Here is a 13,044-nt window from a genome sequence, read left to right on the forward strand (position 1 = left end):
TTAAAAAACAAAATGAACCATCACAATATGTAAATACGAGGAATTGATAAGAAGCCTCTGGAATATTTGGGAGCAGGAGGAAATGAGAGTTTGGAACTCAGAACATGGGCCAGGGGATGTGATTGTCATCAACGCAGAAATGAGAATAGAAGTCATTGGAGAAGATAAGATAGATAAAGGAAAAAATACAGAAGAAAAAGACCTAAGGATGCACCCTTGGGGAAAGCCTGCCTGAAAAAGAAGACGGAAATGCAGGTTCCCTTGGTACCCCCAACTGGATGGGCGCCAGGATCTCCTGTGGATACCAAAATCCGAGGATGCTCTATCCACGGGCTCCACATCCACAGATTCAACCAGCGCTGGAGAGAAAAAACTACACCATCTGCGACTGGTTGAATCCGTGGATTGAAACCCTGGATACCAAGGACCGGGGTGCCAACCATACCCGTCAGTGAGAGAAGAGTAGGAAGAGCCCACTGCCGTGGAAGCTGAAGGAGGAGGCCACTCAGGACAGCTGGTGGAGGAGAGGTCAGAAGCAGAGGGATGCAGGTGACCGAGGAAAGCCCCCCAAATTGGGCAAAGGAGGGTGAGGGCTTCACACCATGCCATCTGCAGACCCACCCCATTGCACACCACACCCAGGCCCACAGCAAGAGTGAAGCTGAGAGTGAGCCCTTCACAGTCCAACAGCCATTAGGAGTCATTCGTAACAATAAGAGAGTTGGACCGTAAAGAAGGCTGAGCACCGAAGAATTGATGCTTTCCAACTATGGTGCTGGAGAAGACTCTTGAGAATCCCTTGGACAGCAAGGAGGTCAAAACAGTCAATCCTTAAGGAAATCAACCCTGAAAATTCATTGGACGGACTGATGCTGAAGCTCCAATACTCTGGCCACCTGATGCAAACAGATGACTCATAGAAAAGACCCTGATGCTGGGAAAGACTAAAGGCAAAAGGAGGAGAGGGTGGCAGAGGATGAGATGGTTGGATAGCATCACCGACTCAATGGACATGAACTGAGAGATAGTGGTGGACAGGGAAGCCTGGTGTGCTGCAGTCCATGGGGTCACAAAGAGTCGGACACGACTTATCAGCTGAACAACAACAACAATATAATAATAATAACAAGCAAGCCTTGTATTTCTTAAGTCTTTTTCACTCCATCTTTCTAGTAATATATTTTTAAGCATTGCCTGCTGGCTTGAGAATGGAAAAGGCCGAGATTGTACAGCAGGGAGCATGTGCGTGGGGTACACTGGCCTGGATGGAGGTGGGTGGAAAGGCTGTTGAAGGCAGAGGCCAGGGGTGGGGGCTGGGACTGGGCAGTTCAGTGTCTGGTGGCAGCAAAGGGACAGAGAGAGCACAGCACTGTGTGTGGAGTTGGGGGCAGGAGAGGTGGCCGGGGAGAGCCCAAGAAGCTGGGTGGTGTATCGGGGGTCCAGGTTCGTTCACCCACGATTATAAGTATAAAAATTTAGCATTCTTTCATGACTTGTTTGGCAGCAAAACCTGCCTGGGTTGGCTCAACGTGATGCATATTCCTCGTTCATCCACCTTGGTACAAACATTCACACATCTGCCGAAATATGAATGAATCTGCGTGCAGCGAGCTGGTCAGGTCCCCCTGGGAGTTTTGTTGCATGCCGAATAGACGTGAAATTGGTCCTGAAAAGCTGAAATACTCGGAATTCCACAGCTCATCTGGCCTCCAGGTTTTTGAACAAGGAACCGTGGATCTGTGCTGAGGATGAGGAAGGCGCGAACATCCTTGTAGAGAAGGGGATTCAAAAGACCAGGGGTGGGAATGGGAGCATGGAGAGGTGGGAACCTGAGTGCTGGGGCTGAGTCCTCCCCTCCTTGATGAGGAGGATGAAAAGCACAGAGTAGTCAGGTACTATGAAGTCGCTCAGTCATGTCCGACTGTTTGTGACCCCATGGACTGTAGCCTACCAGGCTCCCCATCCATGGGATTTTCCAGGCAAGGGCACTGGAGTGGGTTGCCATTTCCTTCTCCAGGGGATTTTCCCAACCCAGGGATCGAACCCAGATCTCCTGCATTGCAGGCAGACGCTTTACCGTCTGAGGCACTAGAGAAGCCTTCAAGTCAGTAAGGCGGGAGGATTTTATTTCCTGGTGACCTGACTGCATGGGGGTTGGCTTTTGAAGTCAGAGAGCAACCTTGAGATGGGAAAATCTAAAGGTGGGGAGCGCATGGCCTCCACCTTCCATGGACAGGCGGGCCACGGCCTGGCTGCTTCTCCCAACCCTCCACCCTTCCGAAGACCAGGAGCTCCCCAGGCTGGTTAGAGCCTGAGACATGAGAATCACAGGCCATCAGAGTTGGAAAACCCTCACAAACCTCCCTGCCCTTGTCTACATCTTCTGGTCTAAATCTCAGGGTGCCAGGACTTAAACTAAGGGAACGGCTACTTAGCATCTGTAAACCTCAGGGCTGTGGGTGAACCTTTAGGTCCTGCACATGCGAGTTCACTGGGCTCCTCCTGGCTTTCCTGATGGAGAAGAGAGCTGCTTGCGGTTTCTTTCCAGCCCCCGTGGCCAGGAAAGAGTGTGCCATCCACATTCGCCCAGCCCGTCGAGGGTGGACACTGGTGTCTCCACCGCCGCCCAGTCTCCGGCCCACGCTGGAGAGGCATTCCTCCAGCAGACAAAATAAAAGATCGCTGATAGCTGGAGCGCTTTGTTTGCTCTCTAAAAATGAATCAAACTCTTCAAAAGCTTGGATTCAACAGCACATTCCTCCCATCCCCCCTTGCCTCCCACCGCCAGCACCGACCCCAGGCCCTGCATTGCTCAGATTCCTTCGGGCCCGCTCCTCAGCGCCAGCTGGCGGCCACCGAGGTCTGCTCAGATGGGCCAGATGCCTGGGGACGGGGCCTGCTGGACATTCTCTGGGGCCTCTGCTGAAATGATCTATCTGGGGCCTCCGGTTAAGTGACTGTTCGGTGCTTGAAACCCTGCCCCACCCCCCTCACTTCCCTGTTCCCTCCATTCTTCCCCACCCACCTCCACCCTGAGCCACACTGGATGCCAGATGGGAAGGGTGACTTTTAGCCATCCTTGCGTGCATCCAGAGAATGGTAAAGCTCAGGAGTAGACCGGAAACTGAGCATCCAGCCCCACCTGAGAATGTAGGGCAGGCAGTCCACCAGCCTCTGCTCATCCCACCTGGACAGCAGCAATGCGGGGAAGGTAAGAAGGGGCGGCCAGAGGTCTAGCACAACAGGCCGTGTTCTCATGTCTGGGCACAGAGACAGCGATGCTACAGATGCAAGGAGGGATCAGGAAGTCTTTTCAAATTCAAGAATATACAAAGGAAGAACAAAAGTTACCAAGAAGGAACCTGGGGCCTTTGTCCCTTCTCGGGCTTCCCTGGTGGCTCAGTGGTAAAGAATCTGTCAATGCAGGAGACTGGGGTTCAATCCCGGGGTCAAGAAGATCCCCTGGAGAAGGAAATGGCAACCCACTCCAGTATTCTTGCCTGGAGAATCCCGTGGACAGAGGAGCCTGGCGGGCTGCAGTCCGTGGGTCCGCAAAGAGTCAGCGACGACTGAGTGACTAGGCGACAACAATTGAATACACGCCATGGAGCAGTGTCACTGTGTTGGAGCCTCTGCCTCAGAAAGAGCGGAGGCCAGCCTCCGTCCAGCCACAGCACTCCTGTTTATGCGGTCTTGGCAGATCGCCTTGACCTATGTAAAAGCCCGCAGTCCGAATTTCTACCAGCAGAAGAGATTTCCGTGACCGTTTCATATAACAAATCGTTTATTTGGACAAACTAAAGCGTGCTCGAACTGAACACCTCAAGGCTGGGGCAAACAGGGGGGAGCCCTTGGCAGGAGTCTGCACAGTTTTACTGTGAAAAACTCCTTCTGTCCCACTGAACTTCATTCCTCTGCCCAGCTGGATACATACGAATAGTAGAAATCTAAGCCTTTGCACATTTACGACGATAAATAAACCTAAATCTTTATTATGTGTTTCTAACTTTGCTTATTATTTCACTCCTGAGTTAACTCCCCCAAATCCTTTCGTATAAAAGAACATACTAAGCGCTACGATGGAGCCTAACAAATTCTTGTCATATTTCACTAGAGTTGAGTGGATTTACTTAACATATAATTTATTCTGTTACTTTTTTTTTTTTTTAGTTCTTTGCCAGGGGAAAGATAGTAATTAACTATTCCCAAGTTATAATAGCAGTATTCTGTATGTATAGAAATTTTACAGTTGCACACATTTTTCAAAAATCAAGTTGAGGTATTAACCATCACCCATTTACAAGAGTCTTTGTAGCATGTTAGTGACACTGTGTTACATGTATTCTTGGAAGATTTATCAAGGACTCAGAGGGGCCTAGGGCTTCCAAGATGGCTCGGTGGTAAAGAATCCGCCTGCCAATCCAGGAGACACAAGTTCGATCCCTGGGTCGGAACGATCCTGATCCTTGATCACTGCGCCACCTGGGAAGCCCTAACTGGACAGAAAAGGGAGGGAGGGGCAGTGATTGCTTCGAGTGAGAGGTGTTCTTGCCCCTGCCTGCTGAACAGTAGCTTATTTTTTCCAAATTGACATCAGTGGAGGCTTGGTGCGGGGACAAGACATAGGGCTTTGAGAAGACATAGAATGCAATGCAATGACCTACACAGCTGCAGAAAGGGATCCTTTTCTACAAGTTGCTTAAAAATCTCACTGTCAGGAAGGCATTCTCAAGGGTGAAACAGGACCAGGCAGTAACTGAGCACTAAATGATATGCCCCACACACCACGCTATGTATAGTATCCTCTGAGGAGGATCTCTGTTCACATGTAGGTGCCAAGGTCTCCCATCAGGCCTGCTGAATCCAACTTAGAGGGGAGAAACCAAAGCATCCACAACTGTTTTGTTTTTTTTTCCCAAAGATGAAATTTCCACATTTATTTTTCTTTCATGTGCATAGAAAGCTTCAGTGAAGTGCCCTAAGAAAGGGGCCAGGTATGGTGCTGCTGCACCAGACTGGACTTTGCGCTTCAAGGGTACACTGGTCATTTTGAAAACAAAGGATGCTGTGATTTGTTTTTAACTACTAATGAGTCCTTGGGTTTCCCATTTGTGTTTTAAGCTGCCAGTTTCTCCAAGTTTCTTTTCAGATGACACACTGCCTTACGCATGATGGCATTTAACCAATGTGGCGTTTCATGTTTTATTGCAATTACTAAATGTCAAGAGGGTCTGCTAGTATGCCTTGCAAATTTCTTTTGTTGACAGAAACTGGCTTTTAAGGGAGGTCAGATTTGAGAGGCACTGACCTAGACCATAGGTGATGAGAGACACTGGGAATTGGGGGGATCAACAAAGGAGAGACTTTCTAGGAAAGGTTCCATGAGGAAGATGGGGTGCAAACGGGAGGGAAGACAGGATTTAGGTAACCAGAGGATGAAAGGAAGGCAGTCTGGGCAAGAGGGACCACACACACACACACACACACACACACACACACTTGAAAGTACGAGTAAGGAGTGAGATGTGTGTATATTTGCGTGCACACTAGTAGCCTTATTCACAATTTAAGAACTATACTTGTTCCTCAGGTAGGGTTAGTCCCACTAGGATGGAGATGCTAATTTATTGAACTCACAAATGGGACTCAAATAACCAAAGTGCACAGAGGATTCCTGGTAGCATGTAGCACACAAACCCAGGAGCCAGAAAGCCTGGGTTCACAGGCCAGACCTGCCCCTACCTGACTGGACCTTTGTGTAAGTTGAACAAGCTCTCCAAGTCTCAGTTTTGTTACATGTAAACCTAGAATATTATGACTCACCTCATTAGGGCTCGTTAGGTGAATATTAAGTGAAATAATGTTTGTGACCAGGACAGGGCCTAGAACCTGGGACCTGGATTAGCCAAGGTCAGTGGGCTGTAGCAGAAAATCCCCAATGACTCATCTTTGTTTGCGAGAAGTTTCTGGAGACTTATGGAATTGAAAAGTTGCTGCCTCCAATTATTTTTTTGAAATAACTCTGGCATAATATACACTCTTTAAAAAAAAAACAAAAAAACTGATACCAAACTAGAAATGGTAAAAGATGGCTCTAGAGTGAGTATTTCTAGATTGTGTCTCAGGAGATGTGGAAGAATCTATACATTAGTCTGAACTCTGGGATGCATATATTTTGCACTGTTCTAGAGCATGGGTCATCAAACTTTTTCTATGAAGGGCCAGATAATACATTTTTCCAGCTTTGCCCTTTTTGCCACCTCTGCTCACACTTGCTCAAGTCTGCTATTGCAGCTGAAAGTCAATGTGTAAACAAACAGGTGTGTCTGTTCCAATAAAATTTTATTTATAGACACTGCAGTTTGAACTTCATGTAGTTTTTTCATGTCTTATGAAATGTCATTCTTATTTAGATTTTATTCCAATCATTTAAAAGTATAAAAGCTATTCTTAGCTCACAGGTCATATAAAAAGCTGTAGTTATCCAACTGCCCTGCGTCCAAGAGTCAGGACAAGCAACAGGCCTTGAGCTGGTCTGAAGCTCCACATATAATAAATGGAAAGAGCAGTCCTGCCCTCAAACAAGAGTTTCCCTCCCTCTCCTCCTAAACAATAGGCAGAACCTCAAGTCAACGACATTTTTCTAAGTAGCCTTGGTCCTCTTATTCATTCAGAAGGCATTTCAGCTCCTCTAAGGTATGAGCCTGCAGGGAACACAGAGCTGAACAAGATACCACGTCACCTGGGAGCTGGGGACACAGACATCAACCAGTCATCAGGACACAGCGTGGAGGAGCCTTCTGCTAGGGCCATGGTCCAAGCACAATAGGGGCAGAGTAAAACGGAGGAATTCGTTCTGAAAAGGCGAGGTGGGCAGGGTGGGGGTGTAGATGAGGAAGGACAAAAGAGTTAGTGTTGGGATGGATTGGAGAGCAGAAGAGGGAAGGGAGGACATTCTGGGCAGAGGGAATCGTCTGTGTAAAGTCAGGACAGTACAAGCGGCTCAGATTCAGTGAATTTGTCCCCCTCCCCCACTCTGCCCCAATGTGTATAGGATGTTGATGGGAGATGAGGCCAGAAAGGGAGGCTGGGCCTGGCTCATAGTCCATGCCGATGTGCGTGGATTCTATTTTTAAGGCACTGGAGTATTTTTAAAGGCTTTTAAATATAGTAGTAACTGATTGACTCTGTATTCTAGAAATTAAGCAAGTGGTGATGTGGAATATAGACCGGAGCGGGGAGAGATTTCAGGCAGGGAAACTGAAAGTTGTGGCTGGAATAAATCAGACAGGAGATACAGAAGACTGACCTAAAACGCTGTCTGTGGTTAGGATCCCCCCCGAGTAGGGCACCCCCAGAGCGGCAGCTTCATCTTCCTTTGCTCAGGCTAGACGGGGTGACTCACTAGGTTGCTTCCTGCCCTCACAGGCTCTGACTTTGCCCTTCACTCAAGAGAGCAGCCACGTGAGCTCCTCCCAAGTGTGGATGGAAAAACCTCTTCCCTCCAGCATCCTCTCTGACTTTTGGTTGCATCCACGCCAGTGCCCAGTGGCAGCTGGAAAATGGTTTGGACCGGCCTCTGTGCCATTTCCCTCGCTCCGGCCTGCACGCGCTTCTGGTGGGTGGGGGGTTGGAGGGTGGGCAGAGCCCTTGGCAGAGGTGGCAGGCAGGTGGGAAGACCAGCAGACTGAGAGACAGGTTAGCCGGGGGCCTGGACCCCTTTGGGAAGCCATCCGAGGGAGCATGGGGGTGGCTGCATAAACCAATCGTCAGTGTTTATACAGCACAGTTTAAACAGTTATTTCGGCGTCCAAAAGCTCACTTAGTAGATGGGGAGGGGGCTGTTTCTGCTTTATTGAGAGAGTTTGTGTTTCTCCAAAGGGTTTTGAAGGAAACATAGCAGATGACACTAACAGAGGAACAGTTTCAGCATTATGTAAGTTGCATTAAGAAAAGGCTCACTGTTTCAGTAGTCTGCTGTCTATGAGTATTTACACAAACCAAGGGTGAAAACAGAGCAGACTAGATCCTATGATTCCCTGCTCAGGACACTCGGGTGACTTCCTCTCACACTCAGGAGAAAATCCACACGCTTCCACCACCCTCTCTCCATCCCTCCGGTGGGTCCTCCCCTCTGAGCATACTGACCTGCTTGCTATTGAACGCGCCGAGCTCACTGGTATCTCAGGCCCTTTCCGTGGGTCCCTGCCTCTGTTGGGAACGTTCTTTTCCCAGATCTCGGAGTGGATCCCGCATAGTATTCAGGTTCCTGCTTCCATATCAACTCCCTAGAGGGGCTTACACAACCATTATCTCTAACATGAAACACCCCCCACTCACCCTGGTCTATGAGGGTGGAACCTGCTAGAACCCACCTTCTAGCAGGTTTTCCCTGCTTGATTATTTTTCTTCATGACATCCACCGCTTCAAAATTGTATAATATATTCTTTGAACTATTGTCCTCCACTCCTACCAGACTGTGAGCTCTGTGAGAGTAACATCTTTATCTGGGCTGCTGTATCCTCCCTTCCCAGAACAGCCCCTGGCATGTGGTAGGTGCTGAATTGATGTTTGTTAAATTAGAAAGCTGCCCAGGGATGGGGTGCCACAGAGATGAGGACATTCCTCCAGCTTCTTCTGAGTGCCTACCACACTTAACAATATCAATAATAGTCTTAGAGTGATAATACTTATAATTAATCATTTAAAATTAAGTTATATCATATAACACTAGTACTGATATTATAATGATATATGATGTTACAATGTTATATGATATAGTCATAAAATAATACAAAATAAATTCAATATTAAAAGAATAATAATGGAAATAATACTAATAAGCAACCATTTACTAAGGTTTTGTTGTTATTGTTCAGTCGCTGTCATGTCTGACTCTTTGCAACCCTGTGGACTGCAGTACACCAGGCTTCCCTCTCCTTCACTGTCTCCTGGAGTTTGCTCAAATTCATGCCATTGAGTCAGTGATGCCATCCAACCATCTCATCCTCTGCCGCCCCCTTCTCCTCATGCCTTCAATCTTTCCCAGCATCAGGTCTTTTTCAATGAGTCAGTTCTTCGCATAAGGTGGCCGAAGTATTGGAGTTTCAGCTTTAGCATCAGTCCCTCCAATGAATATTCAGAACTGATTTCTATTAGGATGGACTGGTTGGATCTCCTTGCAGTCCAAGAGTCTTCTCCAACTCCACATTTCAAAAGCATCAGTTCTTCGGCACTCAGCCTTCTTTATGGTCCAATTCTCACATCCTTACATGACTACTGGGAAAACCATAGCTTTGACTAGACAGAACTTGGTAGGCAAAGTGATGTCTCTGTTTTTTAATACACTCTCTAGGTTTGTCATAGCTTTTCTTCCAAGGAGCAAGCATCTTTTAATCTCAGAGTAAAACTAAGGTTTTACTATGTGCCAAATACTATTCACTTTTATCCACATGATGTCATTTAATGCTCATTATAGCCCTAGCAGGTTGGTATTATTCTCTATTTTACATCTCAGAACACCAAAATTAGCAAGTTAGAAGTTTGTTGAGATTCTAACACGTTTACCCGACTGTAACACCTTTGTGCTTTTTTATATATATGTAACTAACAAGGGAACGACCCAGACCACCTTGAAATGAACTTCAGGTAGGTTTTCAGATATAGTCTGTATAGGACAGAAACAGGAAAGTAGGAGAGCCACTTGGGGTGAATTAAGCTTTTTACCTGGAGAATGAAAGAGCCCTAGCTATGCTTTGGGAAACTGTTTGAAAGCGTTGAAATGAGGTGAGATAGTGTTCACTATTCAATGATGCTCATCAAACAAAACAGAAGGTGATTCAGCTCTCCTGCTGAGGAAGCCAAAGGAATGTTATCTAGATCTCCTAGACGCCAAAGACCCATCATCTTACAGATGAGAAGGCCTGTGACGGATCCAGGCAAGCTAGCGACTCTCCCATGAGTCTGTGGGACTGTTAGGAAGGTCCCTGCGGTGTGTTGATAGTATGTTGTTGTTCACTGTCTCAGTCGTGTCCGACTCTTTACGACCCCATGGGCTCCTCTGTCCGTGGCAGTGTCATATGTTGCATGCTTAATGTGTGCTCAGAAGGCCCTTGCAAAATCACTCAGGCTCATTTTTTCTCCAAAGCTGAATGAGGGAAAGAGGCCTAGTGGAGGTTCAAAACCGTGAGTCAGCCTTGTCATGACCACCTGGGTGGCGGGGGTGGGGGAGGTTGGAGGGGGAGGTCCTGTCCAGGGAATAGGTGCCTTATTTAAACTGCGGTCTGAGCTGTGAGCCCCCTGTGTCCGGAAACCCCTTTTGTAGGACAGCTGCTCTCCTGTACATTTTCGCTTAGCTCATAAAAATAGAATTTTAATCCACTGGGAATTGGGAAGGAAAAAAATCAAACTGATTCTTATCCAACCCAGTAAGAAAAAAAAACAACTAAGGGCTGAGTTTTTCCATCGGAGTCATGTAGTCTGGTTGGAGTCCATCCCTTTCAGGGACAGTCATTGTCTGTATTCACCAAGTCTCAATCCTGAGGTCCCATGAAAAGGAATTTTCCCCTCACCGCTCCACACCTCAGAAGAGTTGCTGAAGGTGGCCATTTCTGTCCTCTCCTAGGTGATCTTTCTCTCTATAGAAAGCATGAAGCTGAACCAAATGTTCCGTGCGTCACTGGGAGAAGACTGGTCCTTTTAACCAGCCTCCTCAAATAGCAGGCATTTTTTTGTCGTTGTTCCCCAGATAGTAAGTGTTGTTGGGTTAATGGGTCATCTTCAGGAGAAAGGTCAGAAGGAAAAACTGCAGTGTTCAAAGCTGGAGCTAGAAATGCCAGCCATCAAAGAACGCAGTACTCGGTGAACAGTGATGATGTATGGGGCGGGCACCCTGGCCAGCCCCATCGGAGAGGTCACAGCTAAGCTTTATCCTCTGCAAAGCCAGAGGAGGTCTCTGAATGCGGCTGACCCCTCAGCTCCGCGAGGCCCCGGTGAGAAGCCAACCAGGGAATCCCTGGAGCCCAGCTCCAGAGTTCCCTTTCACTGAGGGAGAATTGTATTCTGTCGTCTTGCAGACTGACACTGCAAGTACTTTGAACACTGAAAAGAACACACACACAAAAAGCAAACAGCCACAAGAAAAGGGACGGGAGGGAGGAGAGAAAGGGAGAGAGAGAGATATCAGCAGGGGTAGTTAGTAAAAAGGGGCCCCCGGAGACAGAAAACCTTTTGTTCCCTGAGTTCGTTTCATGTAGAGCTTGTGAGGTGAATGGCTTTGGAATGAAATGGATTTATGAAGGAGTTGCTAGGTCACAGGACGCACGGCTGTCAGACTGCTTTGTGAATTCCATTTCTTTAAAATTTGGATTAATCTTTAAAAATAAAAAAAAAATTTAAAAAAGAGTTCATCTCCTCTTCCCAGGGTTTTGGTAAAGGTTCGGGGCAGATGAAGTATAAGGTTTGGTAGGGTTCGGGGAAGGTTCCCGAGCTTCTTTCCCACCCTCTCCGACAACGTAAAAATAAATGATCGCATTACAAGTTCTTTGTCAGTTTCCAGGAGTTCGGGGTGGGCGGAGCGTCCGCATTACCTTGGCCCGCGAGCCAATGGCGAGGCGGTATGCAAACGAGCTCCGTGCTCCGCCGGCCGGGAGGAAAACAGTGAGCTCAGAGGCTGGGCGGGCTGAGCGGTGTCGGAGCTCGGCGCTGCGCGGAAAAGCGTTCCGAAGCTCGGCGGTCCTCGCTTGCATTTAAGACCAGCGCTCGATGGAGGGGCGGGCTCGCCGGTGCTTAATGCAGTCTCACTAGTGCAGGAAAACGGCTCAGTTCACCGCTGCCGAGATGAAGTATAAGGTAAGAGAGTGACTTCTGCAGAAGGTTTCTCTCTGTATGTGTCCCCCACTGTGACAACTCCTCTGCTGTGCCCCCAGAGGGGTTCTGAGGTGGGTCCCGGTCACCGGGTTGCCAGACAAGCAGACAGGCAGAGATCCAGCCATTGAGACCTACGCCGGCAGCTCGCAGCGCGCCGGATCCACCCCCGCTGCAAGTTCCCCGGCGTCAGTCTTGGTCTTGGCGCCGGCGTATGGCAGTCACTGGAGATCGGAGGGCGTCTAACTCCAAGGGGAGTGCGCCTGGGCTGGGGACTCCCGGCTCCCCGGCCTGGCCTCCACTGCCCCCACCCCCCGGAGCCGTAGTAAGAGAGGAATCAGAAGTGCTGAGTCTCTCAGGCTGGCTATTTTCAAGCAGTTTTCATCCTTTGCATTAAAGCGTTTGCTTTGGGGAGCAGTTTGCCATATTTACTTTTAGTGGGAGAAGTTAAAGTCTCCAGGTACTATTATACAGCTGATGATGGAGGATTTTGATACGCATAAAGGATGTTGGATTCAGAACCAACCGAGTATATGCCATTTCTTGGAAACACTTTCATTGGCGTTTGAATGGACGGAGAGTCTGAAGGCTCCAGCCAGTTTATTGTCCCCGAAACTCTTTAAAAGAGTGTCAGGACGCTCAGCAGCCTGTTTTCCCATGCATTTGTGTGTTTATTCCTGGCAAAAGGACTATAACTTATTTAGAATATACTACTTTGTCTAAGCTGCCTCCATCTAACCAGGCTAGCAGCTTCCAGAGACCCCTTTCAGAGCTGACTGCACGGAACTGAAGGTGAATTTTCCTTGGAGGATGAACACTTACTTCTGTTCTGGAATAGACACAGTCTTAGAGACGCAGGGTCGATTCCTGGGTTGGGAAGATCCCATGGACAGAGGAGCCTGGAGGGCTGCAATTCCAAGGGTTGAAGAGTCCCACAGGATTGAGAAAGAAACTGAGCATTATTGTTACATTAGCACGTTTTAACAAACATGCTGCTATTGAAATGTGTTTTGGCAAGGTGTTTATGCTCGAGGATTGGCAATTTGAATTACCTGTCTGACCTGCAGGATTGTAGCAGCTGAGAGCTACTTTGCTTTCTTTCTGAATCATCTAGCTTCTGGCTCATCCTGTTTTAAATGTGAGGTTGTAAATCCTCAGTCCTGGCTGATAGCCACCAG

At 48.0% G+C, this 13,044-nt stretch overlaps 1 protein-coding gene across 24 annotated transcripts in view; it reads left to right on the plus strand.

The window, feature by feature from the left end:
- NEDD9 (neural precursor cell expressed, developmentally down-regulated 9) overlaps positions 1–13,044 on the plus strand; it is a 288,025-nt gene that overhangs the window by 221,295 nt on the left and 53,686 nt on the right. For 2 of the 24 annotated variants that reach the window (XM_081523800.1, XM_081523823.1), the window contains exon 1: positions 11,668–11,851. The exons of the other annotated variants lie outside the window; for them this stretch is intronic. In XM_081523800.1, the coding sequence (XP_081379926.1) occupies positions 11,840–11,851 (12 nt within the window). In that variant the 5' untranslated portion in view covers positions 11,668–11,839. Of the gene's footprint in view, positions 1–11,667; positions 11,852–13,044 lie in introns of those variants that run through there. 24 annotated transcript variants of the gene reach the window in all.

The sequence above is a fragment of the Giraffa tippelskirchi genome, chromosome 8 (assembly GCF_054371585.1).
Source record: "Giraffa tippelskirchi isolate mGirTip1 chromosome 8, T2T-mGirTip1v1.2.pri, whole genome shotgun sequence".
Classification (NCBI taxonomy): Eukaryota; Metazoa; Chordata; class Mammalia; order Artiodactyla; family Giraffidae; genus Giraffa; species Giraffa tippelskirchi.